Below are 17,113 nucleotides of genomic sequence, written 5' to 3' on the forward strand. Positions count from 1 at the left end.
GCCTCTGCCTCTTGAGTGTGGGGATCAAGGGTGTGTACCAACCGCACCCTTCCAGGATCCCAACTTTTCCATCACTCCAAAAATTTCATGTGTCTACGTTCAGCCCTCATATTTAGCCCCAAGGAACTACTATATTTCTCTGCACAATTTTGCCTTTTTTAGAAAATTCATGTTTCCTGATCCTCCTATGATTGTGTTGTTTTTAAGTTTCATCTGTTTTATATGCCATTAATGGATTCCCTTTATTGGTAAATAGTGATTTTCATAGTGTAGATAACACATTTTTTTGCTTATCTGTTCATTTATTAATTTATAGACATTTAGGCTGTTTCTGACTTGGCTGTTAAAACTATGTTGCTAAAATCATCCATGTCCTGGATTTAATGTAGACATTGCTTTCATGTGTCTTGATGTCGATATTTAGGGACAGGATTCCTGGGTCACATGGTAAGTGTATGTTTAACATTTTAAGAAATTGCCAAAATCTTGGTAGCACACTCCTTTAAATTCAGCACTTGGGAGGCAGAGGCAGGTAGATCTCTGAGTTTGAGGCCAGCCTACAGCCTACTCTACAGAGCAGAGCGAGTTCCAGAACTACCAGGGCTACACAGAGAAACTCTGACCAAAAAGAGAGAGAGTGTGTGTGTGTGTGTGTGTGTGTTGTATATCTGTCTTTTTCTCATTTTCTTTCCTTTTTTAAAGACATGGTCTCACTATGTAGCTCTGGCTGTGTAGACCAGACTTGCCTAGCACTCACAGAGACACATTGTTTGCCTCCCTAGTGTTGGAATGACAGTTGTGTGCCCCCATCCCTGGCAAGAGCTTAATCTTTATTCAGCCGAAAATAGGGAGGAATGCGTACTGAAAGATCTTTGAAGTTGTACAAGTATTATTTTTTATTTTTAGATTTTTTAAAATGTATGTGCATATTCTGCCTTCTTTTAGCTATGTATATATTTGTGCCGTATGTGTGCCTAGTTCCCTGAAAGGTCAGAAGAGAGCATCAAATCTTCCTGGGAATGGAATTATAGGTGGTTATGATTTGGGTGATGGGAATAAAACCTAGGTCCTCCACGAGAGCAAGTGCTCTTAAAAGTTGAGCAGAGTGTCTCCAGCCCAATGGAATTGATTAAATTGCTGCTCTTGGAGTATTGAAAAGTGGTGGTATGAGTCCTAATTGATCATGAGAAAATTCACCTCTTGGAACTAAGGCTAATTTTTATCTTTAAAGTGGCTTAAATGCCCCAACAAGGTTTGTTGCTGGCCAGGGAGTGAGGCTGCTTCAAGTTTCCCTCTGGGAAAACTGATGTGTGGATGGAGGGGTTGAAGAAATAAATCAGTTCAATCCTAGGATCTTAATTTGTGTGGAAACTGCCCCCACCGCTAAGACCACCTTTAAAGTAAATTCTTCTAAAGTACTGCTCATTGCTCGTTGTTCTCCATCCCTGGAGGCGTCTTTGACACCTGGCTCTGTATATAGATCTGCAGCAGTTCTCAACCCTTTGGGCTTCAGTCAATCCTTTCACAGGGGATGCATAAGACCACCAGAAAACAGATGTTTACATTATGATTCATAACAGTAGCAAAATTAAAGTTACGAAGTAGCAGTGAAATAATTTTATGGTTGGGGGCCACCACAACATAAGGAAGTGTATTTTTTTAAAATTTTTTTTTAAAAATATTTATTTATTAAGTATACAATATTCTGTCTGTGTGTATGCCTGAAGGCCAGAAGAGGGCGCCAGACCTCATTACAGATGGTTGTGAGCCACCATGTGGTTGCCGGGAATTGAACTCAGAACCTTTGGAAGAGCAGGCAATGCTCTTAACCACTGAGCCATCTCTCCAGCCCCGAGGAGGAAGTGTATTAAAGGGTCACAAAAGTGTATTAAAGGGTCACAGAATAAGGAAGACTGAGAACCACTGATATCCTCCTTGTTTGCCTTGCTCGATGAAGATCGGTCTTGCCACAGGGGTTCCACCATATTCATAGTGTCTGCATATGTCATAACATAGGCACTTTTCTTTTTTTTAATATTTATTTATTTATTATGTATACAATATTCCATCAGTGTGTATGCCTGCAGGCCAGAAGAGGGCACCAGACCTCATTACAGATGGTTGTGAGCCACCATGTGGTTGCCGGGAATTGAACTCAGGACCTTTGGAAGAGCAGGCAATGCTTGCTCTTAACCACCACTGAGCCATCTCTCCAGCCCCGATAGGCACTTTTCTTAAACTTCATGTACAACTTGGAAACCACACTAGCACCTGATACAGAAAGCTAGTGGTATATATGTGAGTTTTTTCTCTGCTGACTCAAGTGTATTGAGGGATTTTTGGCTCTTTGCACTTAATAAATATCTTCACAGTTTTTCTTTATTGTGTTGTTATTGGAGCGGGTTGTTTGTTTTGTTTTTGACCCCTCCCTGAGAAAGGGACTCATTCTTTAGCTCTGGCTGTGTGTTTTGTCTGTATGATAGATGTGCACCATGTATGTGCCAGGTCCATGGTCAGATCCCTGGAACCTGAGCTATTGGTAGACAAGCCATAGTGTGAGTGCTGGAAAATGAACCTAGACCCTTCTGCGAGACCAGCCAGTGTTCTTAATTGTGGGCCATCTCTTCAGCAACTAGTTTTCTTTCCTTACCAAAACTAGGATGTGCACAGAATGTAGTCAGTGCATTTCTGTGTCAACAGAACCATGTTAGTGTAAGTGAGCTTAACTCTGAGCTTTTGTTTTGGCTGTTAGTGTTGTTGAAATCAAGGAATCAGTACAGTGTTCAAATAAATGTCTTGAACATTTTCTAAAAATAGATCTACGTTCACTTTTTTATTTTTATGTATACAGTGTTCTGCCTGCATGTATGCCTGCAGGCCAGAAGAGGGTACCAGGGCTCATTACAGATGGTTATGAGCCACCATATGGGTACTAGGAATTGAACTCTCCAGCCCCCATGCCTTGAACATTCTTTTTTTAAAAAAAAATTCTTTTGAAGAACCACAGGTTAATATTGGTATATGGTGTTGGGTTCAGTGAGTAAGACACTTGCTCTGCAAGTGTGACTTCCTGTGTTTAGATCCCTAAACTCTGTAAAGCCAGACTCGGTATCTTCTCCCTATAATCCCACATTCAAATATACAGGTGGAGAAAGAAGAATCAGTTGCTTGAAGACCATATACATGAGCACACATAAATTACTAACTAATCATGTATTGAATGGATATCTATTTCTCGTCTAGTTGTGTAGGCTTTATGGAATTAAGGGAGGTAGCCCTGACCCCTTTCCGTAAATCTTTCTATAAAGATTCTACCTAAGTCATTTGTGGTAATTTTGGCGCCTTTGCCAGGCCCATGCCCTCTGTATATGAAGATATTTAGAAATGAGAACAGTTGGGTATGGTGGCCCATACCTGTGATCCCAGGAGACAGGAAGATTCAAGGTTATCTTTAGCTACAAATTAAAACAGAAGTCAGGGTAAGAAGCAGTTGATATAGTTGGGCAAGGTTGCCCATTGGTAATTAGCAGCACTCAGAAAGTAATGCAGAGGATCATGGTTCAAGAGTTAGTTGTAAGAGCACACCGTATTCCCAGCACATGGTAGGCCAGGGCAAAAGGAGCATCTTGCTGTGAAGAGGCACCATGACCACCGCAATTTTTTTTTTTCGAGACAGGGTTTCTCTGGTTTTGGAGCCTGCCCTGGAACTAGCTCTGTAGACCTTGCTGGTCTCGAACTCACTGAGATCCGCCTGCCTCTGCCTCCCGAGTGCTGGGATTAAAGGCGTGCGCCACCACCGCCCGGCGACCACCGCAACTTTTATGAAGGGAAATATTTAATTGGGGTGACTCACTTCCACTTCTGAGGTTTAGTCCATTATCATCATGTCGGGAAGTGAGGCAGCATGCAGGCAGATACAGTGCTAGAGAAGGAGCTGAGAATCCTTACATCTTGACTCACTGGCAACAGGAAGTGGTCTGAGACACTGGGATTGGCCTGAGCGTATATGAGACCTCAAAGCCCACCCACCTCTGCAGTGACACACTTCCTAATCCTGCCACTCCCTTTGGGGCCATTTTCTTTCAAACCACCACAGATCACAAGCTTGTATCAGCATGGGCTGCAGAGTGAGAACCTCTGAGGGGGAAGAGGATGTGTGGCACACATCCTTAATGTCAGTACTCAGAAGGCAGAGCCAGGTGGATCTCTGTGAGTTGGAAACCTGTTCTACATACAAGGTTCTAGGCCAAACAAGGCTAAGGAGTGAGACCTTATCTAAAAATGAAATAAAATTTTTACCTAACAGCTGTATTTATGCAGCTGCTAAAATTTAAAAAAGCTAGTATATCACTTCATTTTATGATAATGGTCTGTTGAAATAGTTAAAAGACATTACTATCCATGATTTAGGAACCTTGACCTAAAATCTCATGGTCCTCAGTAAGAAAATGTTTTAACAGTGTGCACAGTGTTCCCTTTCATGGTGGGTAGTGGGAACCACTACCCCAAATGAAGTTAGCTATCTTGCATCCTTGGTTTTCTTCAGAAGTATTTGGCCTGTGGGACAGGAAGGCACTCATTAACTAAACAGCCTCAGATAATGATACTGTTCTAAAACATAACTTATTTAAGTGTTGGATTATTTGAGCTTCAGTGCTATGTTTTCCCTACTGAAGTTCTTCTCTGTGAACCAGATAGGACTCAGCCTCAGAATAGAGTTATGTCTGTATCCTGAGGTATCTGCTGGCTTTTCATGTTTTCTATCACACCTTTGTAATATCCTGTGCTTGCCCTGGGTAGTCAGATATAGACCTACAAACATATCGCAACCTTTTTGCTCCTGTCTTGACACTTAAGATGTTTTGCAACTAGTTTACTTTTCACTTATTATGTCCCCTAACAAGCAAATGTGCATTACTACTTGCTTCTTTAACCTAATTCTAAAATGTAAACTTCTGGAGCGTGCAATATAGCTCAGTTGGTTGAGTTCTTGCCTATAATATGCAAAGAACCGAGTATAAACTGGACATAGTGGCACACATCTGTAATCCCAGAACTGAGGAAGTGAAGGTAGAAGGATCAGAAATTCAGGATCACCCTTAGCTACACAGCAAGCTTTAGGTCAGCCTAGGATATATTAGACACTCTTTCAAAGGAAAAAAAGAAAACCCTTTTCTGTGTCAGTAACTATAGTTGTAATGGTAAAAGTAAAATACTACAGATCCCTAAATGGCTGCCCCGATACCATACTGCAGGTCCCCAAAGTGGCAGCAAGCAGCCAGTCCCAGGCAGGGACTATGCAGTTCCCCAAGTTGCTGCAGTGGGCCATGAGGGGCAGAAAAGTCCAGGCAGGGAGCCACATGGTGGGTGAGAGATCTCAACGAGGCAGCCAGTCCTACACAAGGAGAGACAGTGCCATCTGGGCACGCCATGAGACCATGCTGCTGGTCTCCTAAGGCAGCCGGTCCTGGGCAGGGAGCCACGCTGTGGGGCAAGAGACAGAGACATGGTTAGGCATACCATGCAGAGTGAGATTGGATATTTATTTGGTGGGTTATGGAAGGGAAGAGGAGAAGTGAGGAGAAGGGGGAGATAGAAGCTGCCTTTTCGAGAGGGAGACAGAAAAAGAAAGGACTCAGGCTGGAAGCTGAAGATCAGCTTGCCTTTGTGGGTGTGGGGGTGTGCCTTGTCTTAACAGAGCAGACCATTACAATAGTACCTTTCCACTAACTAGATTGTTGTCCATTGCATGGATCTGTTATGTATTATTTATCAAGCTCATTTTTCTTGGATATGTAAGTTGCCTTCAATATTTTATTCTTGCAAATAACTTAGTAGTGCATGTATCCTCCTTACTTCCTTGGGAGGAAGAATTTACAGTAGAATTGGTAGCTTTTGTCACCTTTTATGTAGACTCCAGAAAATGTACAAGCTAGAAGACTGTCTACAAACCTTTAAAAAAATGTTTTGCTACTGGTGCTTGTTGGATTTTATGAATTCAGAGATTTTAAACTGATTTTTTAAGCCAGGCATGATGGTGCATGCCTTTTAGTCCCAGAATTTGGGAGGCAGAGTCAGGTGAATCTCTGAGTTTTAGGACAACCTTGTCTCAAGAGCAAGTTCCAGGACAGCCAAGTCTAGTTACACAGAGAAGCCCTGCTTTGAAAAACAATGGCAGTAACAAAACTGTTTTTTAAATGCTATTTGTTTATTTGTTTGTTTATTTGAGGCAGAGTCTCACTGTGTAACCTTGGCTAGCCTGGTGCTTTCTATGTATACCAAGGATTTGCCTGCCTCTACCTCCCAAGTCCTGAGATTAAGGGCATTGCTATTATGCCAAAATTTGTTTTTTTAAAAAATTTGTTGTGTATATAGTGTTCTGCATGATGAAGAGGTCACCAGGTCTCATCACAGATAGTTGTGAGCCACCATGTGGTTCCGTGGAGTGTAGCTCAGGACCTCTGGAAGAGCAGCTAGTGCTCTTAACCTCTGAGCCATCTCTCTAGCCTAACCCAGCTTTATTTCTGAGATGAACTCAGAAGAGATTCATTTGCTGGATTAAAATTATGTGCTACCACTAATCTGACCTTAAATCCTTTATTTTGTTGTTTATGGCATATAAATCAAGAAGTCAAAGCCTGGAGCTGTGTTGCTAATACTAACTAGACTCATACTTTGTGTGTGTGCCTTCATAGGACAGCATGTGAGAACATAAGTCACATTTGGGATCCCATTTGGGAAGCCTCTTGCTTATGTTTGATATCCCCCTTTTTTTTTCTCTTCGAGACAGGGTCTTAATATGTAGCTCTGGCTGTCCTGGAACTCTGTAGACCAGGCTGGCCTCGAACTCTGATCTGTCTTGAGATCCGCCTGCCTCTGCCTCCTGAGTGCTGGGATTAAAGATGTGTTCCTCTATGCCTAGCTCACATAGCACATTTTTAATTACTATAGAAAGGATGGTTTGGGTTCAGTTTTCAGTGAAAGCTTCTATTTTTTTATAGGAAATATTAATGAAAACAAAGACGAAGAACAAGAGATAAAATAACAATATAACTAATTTAACTTGAAAGAGCCAAAGAATGCAATTAAGTGAAAAAATGTGAGCCCAGCATCGTGGTTGATGTATACATTCTCAAACTATAGAGAACTATAAGAAGCTACAGTTAAAATTCGTTATTTGTTGTTGTTGTTTCTTACAGGTATCTCACTCAGTTGCAAAACTTATATTAGTTAATTTCCACTGGCAAGTCTCAGAGATTCTGGACAGGTAAGATGATCAGGGGAAAGAAGATAAAATTGTACGTAGCATTCTTCTGTCTGCCCACCCATTGTGATTTTGTTGACATTTTGGAGTACGTCCGTATGTGTGTGCTGAACCACTATAACTAAAAACAACTTCTAGAGCAGAGGGTTTATTTGGCTGCATATTCTGAATCACAGTCCATTGGAGAAAGCCAGGGTGAACATGCACACCTGACAGGAACCTGACAGCTCCTGACGCAGGAGCTGATGCAGAGGCCATGGTGAAGGCTGTTACTGGCTTGCTCAGCCTGCTTTCTTTTTTCCTTTTTTCTTTCTTTCTTTCTTTCTTTCTTTCTTTCTTTCTTTCTTTCTTTCTTTCTTTCTTTTTAAGATTTATTTATTATGTATACAACATTCTGCCTCGATGTATGCCCGCACGCCAGATGAGGGCGCCAGATCTCAGTACAGATGGTTGTGAGCCACCATGTGGTTGCTGGGAATTGAACTCAGGACCTCCGGAAGAGCAGCCAGTGCTCTTAACCTCTGAGCCATCTCTCTAGCCCCAGCCTGCTTTCTTGTAGCACCCAGATCCACCAGTCCAGGGGTGGCAACACACACAGTGGGCTGGGCCCTCACTGTCACTGATTAAGAAAGTGTCCTGCAGGCTTGCCTACAGCCCAATCTTTTTTTGTTTTGGCTCTGTCTGCCCTGGAGCCCACTATGTAGGTCAGACTGTCCTTGAACCCAAAGAATCCACCTGTCACTGCCTCTGTGCGCTGGGATCAAAAGTATATATTATCACGTCAGGCCTCTAGCCTAATCTTATGGATGCATTTTCTCAATTGAGGCTCCCTTCTCTCTGGTGACTCTGGCTTGTGTTCAATTGACAAAAACTAGTCAGCATGTACCCTGAGCAGGTAAGATGTTTAGTGGAAAGAAGAAATTGCTTCGGTGTTCAGAGGTCCCTCCTCTGCAGTGACTCTAGCTTATGTCAAGTTGACAAAAAGTAAGTAGCTAGCATAGATCCTGGACTGATGAGATGTTCAGTAAGATGTTAAGATGTTCAGTTTCATCTCATGAAAAGGATATGAAATTGTCCTTAGCATCCTTCAATGCCTCTCTACCCGTTGTGATTGTTGACATTGGGAGTATATTCTCTGTCTCAATCTCTCTTACACACATGCACGCACACACACACACGCATGCACACATATACTCTTCTATTTCTGCTTTGATGCTAGTATAGTATTTTGTTACTTTACAGGTATTTCATACATTTTTTTTTTAAATCTCTGTTGTTTAGCAGCAGATTTATTTCTGATCATCTGTGTCTGTAATAGACCATTTTTTCTTTCCCCAAAGCTTTGGAAAATGGCTGGGTGTGATGGGACATGCCTTTAATTTTTCTTTATTTTATGTATATGGTGCTCTATCTGCATGCACCTGCATGCCAATAGAGGGCATCAGATCCCATCATAGATGTTTGTGCGCCACCATGTGGATGCTGGGAATTGAACCCAGGTCCCCTAGAAGAGCAGTCAGTGCTCATAACTATCAAGCCATTTCTCCAGCCCATTCTCCCCATATTTTTTAAACTCTTACTTTATTCTTAAAGTATATATCTTTTATTTGTATGATTATGCCATTCCATAAACAAATTATGCTGTATGCATTCTTCAGCTTTGAATTTAATATGGTTGTATTTTATACTATCCTCTTATCAGAAAACATTATCTTTTCTCTGTCAGAAAAATAAAGCAAAACTTTTTGAGGCCCGGAGAGGTGGTTCAGTGGTTAAGAGCACCTTCAGAGGACCCAGATTCAATTCCTAGCACCACGGCAGCTTACAACTGAGTCTATATTTAGGAATCCAGTGCCTTCTCCTGGCCTGCATGGCACTAAGCATGCCTATGATGTTCATACATACATGCAGGCCAAACATTAGTACACATACAGTAAATATTAAAAACCAGGTAAAGGATAGGCAGTAGTCATTGCATGCCTTTAATCTGAGCACTCAGGAGGCAGAGACAAACAGGCAGATCACTTGAGTTTGAGGCCAGCCTGGTCTACAGAGCGAGTTCCAGGACACCCAGAACTACACAGAGAAACCTTGTCTCCAAAAACAGACAAAACCATCTGAGCATAGTGGCACACCCTTCAGTCTCAGCATGTTGAAGGCAGACAGAGACAGATAGATCTCTGTGAGTTCGAGGCTAGTCTGGTCTACATACTGAGTTCTAGAACATCCAAACCCTGTCTCTAAACCCTCATGCCCCTGCCCACCCCCTCTCCCCTCACCAAAAGAAAACATTTGTATTAAGATAAAAAGAAATTTGGTTCAATAAGGGAGCTATTAGCACTAAGCTCAAACTCACTATGTAAACTATGTTGGCTTCACGCTTGCTGAGTGTTAGGATTACAGATGTGGATGTTGTGTTCACAAGGTAAAAGGCACTTTAGTGCAACCACAACACATGTTTGTTCTGTTACTGAGTTTAAAATGTCTTCAGTTTTTAATTCTCTCTATCTCTGCTTTTATTTTCAGGTACAGGGCAAATTCTGCCCAGCTGCTTGTTGAGGCTCGAGTTCAGCCCAATCCATCCAAACATGTGAGTGTCTCTGTGTCTGACAGTGTTAACACCAGTTTTTTTGTTTGTTTGTTTGTTTTGTTTTAATAATCCTTTATGAGTTTTTTGAAAATAATCTTTATTTATTTTGCGGGGGTCTTACTATGCAGACCAGGCTGTCATGAGATCTTCCTGCCTTTGCCTCCTAGTGCTAGGAATAAAGGCGTGTGCCACCATTGCCTGATTTTTTTTAAGCAAATTTATTTGTTTTATTCTACATATATGAATGTTTTTGCCTGCATGTATACACACATGCACTTCATGCGTGCCTGGTAGGAATAGAGGCCAATAGAAGACATCAAATCCTCTGAAACTGGAGCTACAGATGGATGTGAGCTGCCATGTAGTTGTTGGGAACCTAACTCAGGTCCTTTCCAAGGACTCCAGAAGCTCGTCTGTTTCTTGATTTGGTTATATTTATATGGAAAATCCTCTGCCCTTGAACAAACTGCAGTGTTGACTGTGAGAACCTTTACAAGTCAGCCTTTCAGAACTTTTATGGCTGAATTTGGTGAGAGGCCTTGGCTTATATGGCTACATCTCTCTCTCTCTTTCTCTCTAGGTCCCCACAGCCCACCCCCCTCACCACTGTGCAGTGTGTATGCAGTTTGTGCGGAAGGAGAACTTACTCTCTCTGGCCTGCCAACATCAGTTTTGCCGAAGCTGCTGGGAGCAGCATTGCTCCGTGCTTGTCAAGGATGGTGTTGGTGTGGGTGAGTCAACACTGAACTTAAACTAGGCCTCCTCATTTTATTTATTCAATTTTATTTTATGTGTTTTGTCTGCATGTAGCTCTGGGTAGCATATGTGTGGTTGGTGCTTGTAGACGTCATGGAATTCCCTGGAACTGGTTTTACAGTTTGTAGTGATCATCGGGTGGGTTATGGGAGTAGAACCCAGTTCCTCTGCAAGAGCAACAAGTGCTTTTAACTGCTAAACCTTCTCTCCAGCCTTAAAGTATTTGTCCTTCACTGTGCGTTTTTCCTTAAACAACCTTTCCTCTTGAAAGGGTTTTATAGTTAGAACAGGTAGTTCAGTGCTTCAGTCAATAGTAGCGGTTTCTGTGGTCTCCAGTGATGTGAGGAATTAAAGTCTTACAGGTATCGGTGTGAATACAAGAGTGATTGTCGCACCTTTAAAAGAACTGTCCTCTGAGCTTCCTTTAAAAGAACTCTCCTCTGAGCTTCCTTCATGGCTTGATTCCCTCTGCTGTTTGGGCAGTATAACCCATATCAGAATTTATTACCAGCTCCAGAAGCATTTGTTGTTCTGTAACGTGATAATATTCAGACTAATTTGAACCATGTTCGTTGTTACCTGCTGAATCTCAGTATGTTAACCTGGGTATGTATGATGGTACAGGTCTGTGATCCCAACATTTGGGAGGAAGAAAGCAGAAGCATCAGAAGTTCAAGGCCAGTCTCAGCTAGATAGCAAGTTTGAGGCTAGCTTACACTACATGAAAGAGTCCCCTCCCCACCCAGCCCCTCAAAAAAGAAAACATAAAAATGTCAGTATAGGGCTGGAGAGATGACTCAGGTTAAGAGTACTGACTGTTCTCCCAGAGGTCCTGAGTTCAACACTCAGCAACTACGTGATCCCTCTGCCTCTGCCTTTGTCTTTCCAATGCTGGGATTGGGATTAAAGGTGTGAGCCACTACATCCAGCCCTGTAATATTATTTAGTGGTGCTTGGACTGATCTATGGGTAATTGGGCACAATCTTTGTTACATTATTATGAAAACATGTAATTTCTCTCTTTGAATGTGTTCTTGATAAATATTTTGGACAGCATTCCTCTATGAAATTAGAATTTGTTGGTTGAACTTCGTGGGTAAGTGTTGTGTTGTCTGCAGTATGGTTATCCATCATATTATCTTTGGTCAACAGGAGTCTCGTGCATGGCTCAGGATTGTCCACTCCGAACACCAGAGGACTTTGTATTTCCCTTGCTTCCCAATGAAGAATTGAGAGATAAATACAGGCGCTACCTCTTTAGGGACTATGTGGAGGTATGAGCAGCCCTGTTCTGCCTTCTGTCTTCCTGAGCCTACGGTACACAGTATAATCGCAGCTGGCATTAGATGGGGGTGGTGAGTCACATGGGTAAATGCCAGATCTGTTACTTCCTTGTTATGAGACCACTTGTTTATTAATTTATCTGAATCTTGATTTTTTTTTTCTTATTTGCGTGTGTGTGTGTGTGTGTGTGTGTGTGTGTGTGTGTGTGTGTGTGCGCGCGCGTGCAGTCCTCTGGAACTGGAATTACAGACAGCTGTGAGCTGCCATGTGGAGTGGAACCCAGGTCCTCTGGAAAAGCAGTCAGTACTCTTAACCACTGAGCCATCTCCCCAGCCCTGAATCTTGGTTTTCATTTCCGTAATATGGACAGTCGTCCTAAAGTATACACAGTTGATTAAACAAGCTGGGCCGGCCATCTTATGTGAGGGTTGAGCACAGGTCTGGCACAGCTCAAGAGTTGCTATTCCACATGGTTTTCTGTACACTTAACCCAGATAAGGACTCTTTTGTTTCGCTTTTTAGCAATTTGAAAACTTGTTCATGATTGCAGGGTAGTTAATTTTAGATTCCTTTCCCTATTTAGGCTACCTGTCAGTTTTACAGATTCTGTGCAACATAACTTTATCTTTGTCATTTATTACTTAGTTTAAAAGCTTATTGGATAGGTTGTTGTCTTGTGCACATTCAGGATACACACAAGGCCCTATTTTTTTTTTTTTTTTGTTTATTTGTGGTATTTTGTTTGTTTATTTGTCTGGTTGGTTGGTTGGTTTGGCTTGGTTTTTCAAGACAGGATTTCTCTTTGTAGCCGGGCTATCCTGGAACTCTAGACCAGGCTGGCCCTAAACTCTTAAGAAATTCACCTGCCTCTGCCTCCCAAGTACTGGCATTGAAGGCCTGAGTCACCATCATGGCTTAGCCTCATTCTTTGGATACTTCGTTGCCGTCGATAGATTACTGGGCACCTTTGAGTCCCTGAGCTGTCAGGTGCATAGGTAACTGGGATGTGTTCTCATCCAGTCCACATCAAAACATTTCTTCCTGAGACATGTTTTCCCTATATTGACCAGGCCTTGACTAAGCTACCTGGGCTCAAAGCAGTCCTTCTGCCTTAGTCTTCCAAGTAACAAAGTAGTTGAAGTTACAGACGCATGTGTCTGCACCCAGCCTACAGATACCTTCTTATATAATAACTTAAACTTAGTGGCTACCTGTTTTAAGCTTTCTAAGTTTTAGTCTTTTGATACAAGCTATCAGCTAGGAGAACAGAGGCCCTTGAATAGTCTGTTGAGGCAGCTAAAAGAAGATATCCTCCTCATTTCCCTCTGTGTTCACAGAGCCATTACCAGCTCCAGCTGTGCCCCGGTGCAGACTGCCCCATGGTTATTCGGGTACAGGAGCCTAGAGCTCGCCGAGTACAGTGCAATCGATGCAACGAGGTCTTCTGGTAAGAGGGAGCGAGTGCTGAGAAATCCTGGCTTCGTGGCCCATCTTCCTCCAAAGAGCACGGGGCTGGGAGAGATGCATATCTATTCTAGGAGAGTTTTCTGGTTCTCGTGGCTCCGTATTTTGCGTTCCTCAGATATTTTGATAAACGAACAGTCTTTGGAGTCAAGGAAGTGCAGGTTCCTGAGGAATATGCTTGAACATCTGATCATCTTCCCTCTATTTCCACAACGCTGGGATTCCAGACTGCATCACCATGCTCAGTTTATGTGGTGCTAGGGGTTGACCTTGTCCATGTGCATGCTAGGCAAGCACTCCAAACCTCTTTAGCTAACTTTTTTGTTTGTCTTGTTTTGTTCTGAGACAGAGCCTTGTTATGTAACTTTGGCTATCCTGGATCTTACTTTGTAGACCAGGCTGTCCTAAAAGTTAGAAAGATCTGCCCCTCAAGAGCTGGTATTGACTTCATATGCCACCCTGCTGGTACTCGCTGCCTTTTATAAAACTGTGATTTATGGGTGAATTCTACATCTGAGGTACTCCCCATTCAGTAAATTCCATGGGCATAGCCAAAACATAACAGATTCTTTCCAGGTGATAGCACTGTCCAGCTGTTTTCCCTACATATCACAACTGCGAGATTACCTGTTACCATGTAGGTGAGGAAATGAAGGTACAAGATAAATAAACCTACTAGAAAATAGCAGAGCTGTAATTTAAATCTAGGTGTGTCCTAATAGCACCTCCCTGGAAGATTGGTGGTCTAGATGCAGAGAAACCACACAGTACATGTGTATCTGTGTTTTCTGCCTTTCAGGACAGTGAGGGACCCTGTCCCACCAAAAGTTGAAAACTGAACACCTTTTTTTTTTTTTTTTCACATTCGGAGCTTCTTTCCCAAAAGCACGTGTCCGCTGTCTGCCTGTAGACCTTAGTGTTGGCTTGTACAGAAGGAGATTAGAATGAGAGTTCTAGTTGTCAGATATAATAGGACCGCTCAGATTCGATAAGTTCTGGCATTCGTGCATCCTTCTGCACATCTCGCTAGTTCTACCTTATACCTGAGCGAAGTATCCTCAGAGTGCCTTCTGCGTACTTGCCTTCCAAAATGCTGCGCTCATGGCCAGAGATGGCGCTCAGCTGCACATAGAGCCTTGGGTTTGAGCTCCTGCACCACATAAACCAGGCATGTTTGGCTCATGCCTGTAATGCTAGTACTCAGGAAGTAGAGGCAGAAAGATCATTTTGGACACTAGCCTGGGATATATGAGACCCTGTTGCAGGGGTGGGAGTACACACACAAACCTGGGCTCCAGACACAAATGTAGCTTCATAGTAAAGTGCAAGGCCTTGAGTTTACTCTAGCACCGCAAAGGAGGGCTGGGCTCCATTTGACTCCTTTCGGGAAGGGTTAATTCCATTCAAGATATTGAAGGAGAAGTTTCATGTGGACCTATTGAGCATGTAACGGGCTCAAGTTGAAAAAACATTCATAACATGCTTCATTATAATCTTGGGTAACACCCCTAAGACCCAAAGCTAATTCAGGATATGTGAAGCTCAAACAAGAGGACAATTTAAAACACAAGACCCTTATTTGGTGAATATTTGAATGTGTTTCTTTTTCAATTTTAAGTTTCAAGTGTCGACAGATGTATCACGCCCCCACAGACTGCGCCACAATCCGGAAATGGCTTACGAAGTGTGCAGACGACTCTGAAACGGCTAACTACATTAGTGCTCACACTAAAGATGTAAGGACTATGTGTTACCTGTAATGGAACTTCACTAAATAGTGCCCTGAAGGTTGGACATCTGAGAGCAGAGCACATAGCCCAGGAGCTTGTTGGGAACGTGGACACTCAACCATACTTACTAGAGCTTATCACTTTTTCATGCTTAGATGCATTTTTTTAAAATTATTTTTTAGTGCTGGACATAGTTGCCCACACCTTTAGTCCTTGCACAGAGACAGAGGCAGATGGATCTCTGTAATAATAATTTTTTTTTACTTTATGTGTATGCAATTCCTGCCTGAATACATGTATGTGCACCACATACATGCTTGTTGGATATGCTAGAACTAGAGTTACGGGTGATTTCGATCCACTGCGTGGTACTAGAAATTGAACCTTACCAGGTCCTCTGCAAGCACAACAAGTGCTGTTAACTGCTGAGCCATCTCCAGCCCCAGATGCGCTTATTTCAATAAGATTCCAAAATACTTAGAAAAGTTTGACCCTAGGAAGAGCTAATTAGGAAAACCCTGATTTTTATTGAAACTGTACCAAGTTTTGATAGCCCTAGGAGTGGAGTGGTTAATTGACCTAGCTCATAAATAACATGACTGTAATACAAGCCCAGAGATTGTCAATATTCATTAAACCTTTCCCTTGGGGCAGAATTCATTGTGCAGTGCCTCACTGACGCACTCAGACCTCTACATAGACTAAATCACCATGGGGCGGGGCTCCATGTCAGTGTAGTCCTGGGGTTGCTGGCCTTTTCCAAGTGAGAGGTGTTCTGAGGTGTTTTCCACACCCTCTTCAGGAAGTCAGAGTTCAAGTAAGCTCAGCAGGGCCTCGTCCATGGTGGCCATTCTCCCATCAGGCAGGCTTTCTGCTGCCTTAGCCTGGGCTTCATCTGAGTGGTGCTACAGAAAGGACAGGTGGTAGAAGACTCAGCTGGAACTCGGATTATCTCAGAGCCAAACATGTTGACCTCATTTCCTTGAATTGCTGTTCCAGCCTCAGCGACCTGCCACATTTAAGTGAGACTCCCACCTCCCCAGAAGTGCTTGTGATGAGCTACTGGGCACGGGGGCCTGGAGTGTTGTGTAATTTTTCTTAGAGCTGGGCTGATGTGTAAGCCTAATGGCACCCTTCTGTCTCCTCAGTGTCCCAAGTGCAACATCTGCATTGAGAAGAACGGAGGCTGCAATCACATGGTGAGCAGAAGCAGATAGCATCTGCATGTGTGATATGGAGCCCTTGGTCAGAGTATTCTTCCTTAATGTGTTCTCTTCTCTTCTCTCTGACAGCAATGCTCCAAGTGTAAGCATGGTGAGTCGCAGACCTGGTCTCTGGTCCGGGAGCGTGGTCTATGTTTCTTGTACTTTGACTTCTATTACTGATTAGTGAGTTCTTTTGTAATGAAACAGCAAAACAAAGGGGAACCTCCCTCACTTAAGTCTATGCTAGCTGGGCGGTTGTGGCACACATCTTTTATCCCAGCGCTTGGGAGGCAGAAGCAGGTGGATGTCTGTGAGTTCAAGGCCAGCCTGGTCTACAAGAGCTAGTTCCAGTACAGCAAGGACTATTACATACAGAAATCAAAAAAAAAAAAAAAAGACTAACTGGCATAAGTGCAGATTTAGGGGGTTTTGTTATTGTTGTTGTTGTTTTTGTTTTGTTTTGTTTTGTTTTTGCGGGGTGAGCATTCATTCTACTGCCCTCTTGCCGATGTGTAGTTAAAAGTCAAATTTTGTGTGATGATTATGATCCTCAGTCATCCAGTACAGCGGTTGGATTATAGGCATGTACCAAAACACTCAGTTGAAGGTTTTAGTGTGTTCTATTCTTTTTGCCAAAACAGACAGATATCAATAAAGTTGATTATCTAAGATACCATAAGAGATGTCTTTTAGAAAAGGTTGTTCATGGCTTTGCCATGGTACTAAAAATCATTTTAAGATTAGTTCAGAGCAGTTTCCAGAAGGACTTCTGATTAGGTCTCCACCATCAGGACCGAGCAGGGCATTGCACATGTGAGTT

The 17,113-nt window shown here is 42.6% G+C and overlaps 1 protein-coding gene across 7 annotated transcripts in view; it reads left to right on the plus strand.

The window, feature by feature from the left end:
- The window catches only part of Arih2 (ariadne RBR E3 ubiquitin protein ligase 2), a 57,313-nt gene that overhangs the window by 34,261 nt on the left and 5,939 nt on the right, over nucleotides 1–17,113 (plus strand). For all 7 annotated transcript variants that reach the window (XM_075964593.1, XM_075964595.1, XM_075964594.1 and 4 more), the window contains 8 exons: nucleotides 7,200–7,267; nucleotides 9,791–9,854; nucleotides 10,435–10,585; nucleotides 11,763–11,884; nucleotides 13,232–13,341; nucleotides 14,977–15,094; nucleotides 16,237–16,287; nucleotides 16,381–16,402. In XM_075964593.1, the coding sequence (XP_075820708.1) occupies nucleotides 7,200–7,267; nucleotides 9,791–9,854; nucleotides 10,435–10,585; nucleotides 11,763–11,884; nucleotides 13,232–13,341; nucleotides 14,977–15,094; nucleotides 16,237–16,287; nucleotides 16,381–16,402 (706 nt within the window). The remainder of the gene's footprint in view (nucleotides 1–7,199; nucleotides 7,268–9,790; nucleotides 9,855–10,434; nucleotides 10,586–11,762; nucleotides 11,885–13,231; nucleotides 13,342–14,976; nucleotides 15,095–16,236; nucleotides 16,288–16,380; nucleotides 16,403–17,113) is intronic.

This window comes from Microtus pennsylvanicus, chromosome 3, assembly GCF_037038515.1.
Source record: "Microtus pennsylvanicus isolate mMicPen1 chromosome 3, mMicPen1.hap1, whole genome shotgun sequence".
NCBI classification, from domain to species: domain Eukaryota; kingdom Metazoa; phylum Chordata; class Mammalia; order Rodentia; family Cricetidae; genus Microtus; species Microtus pennsylvanicus.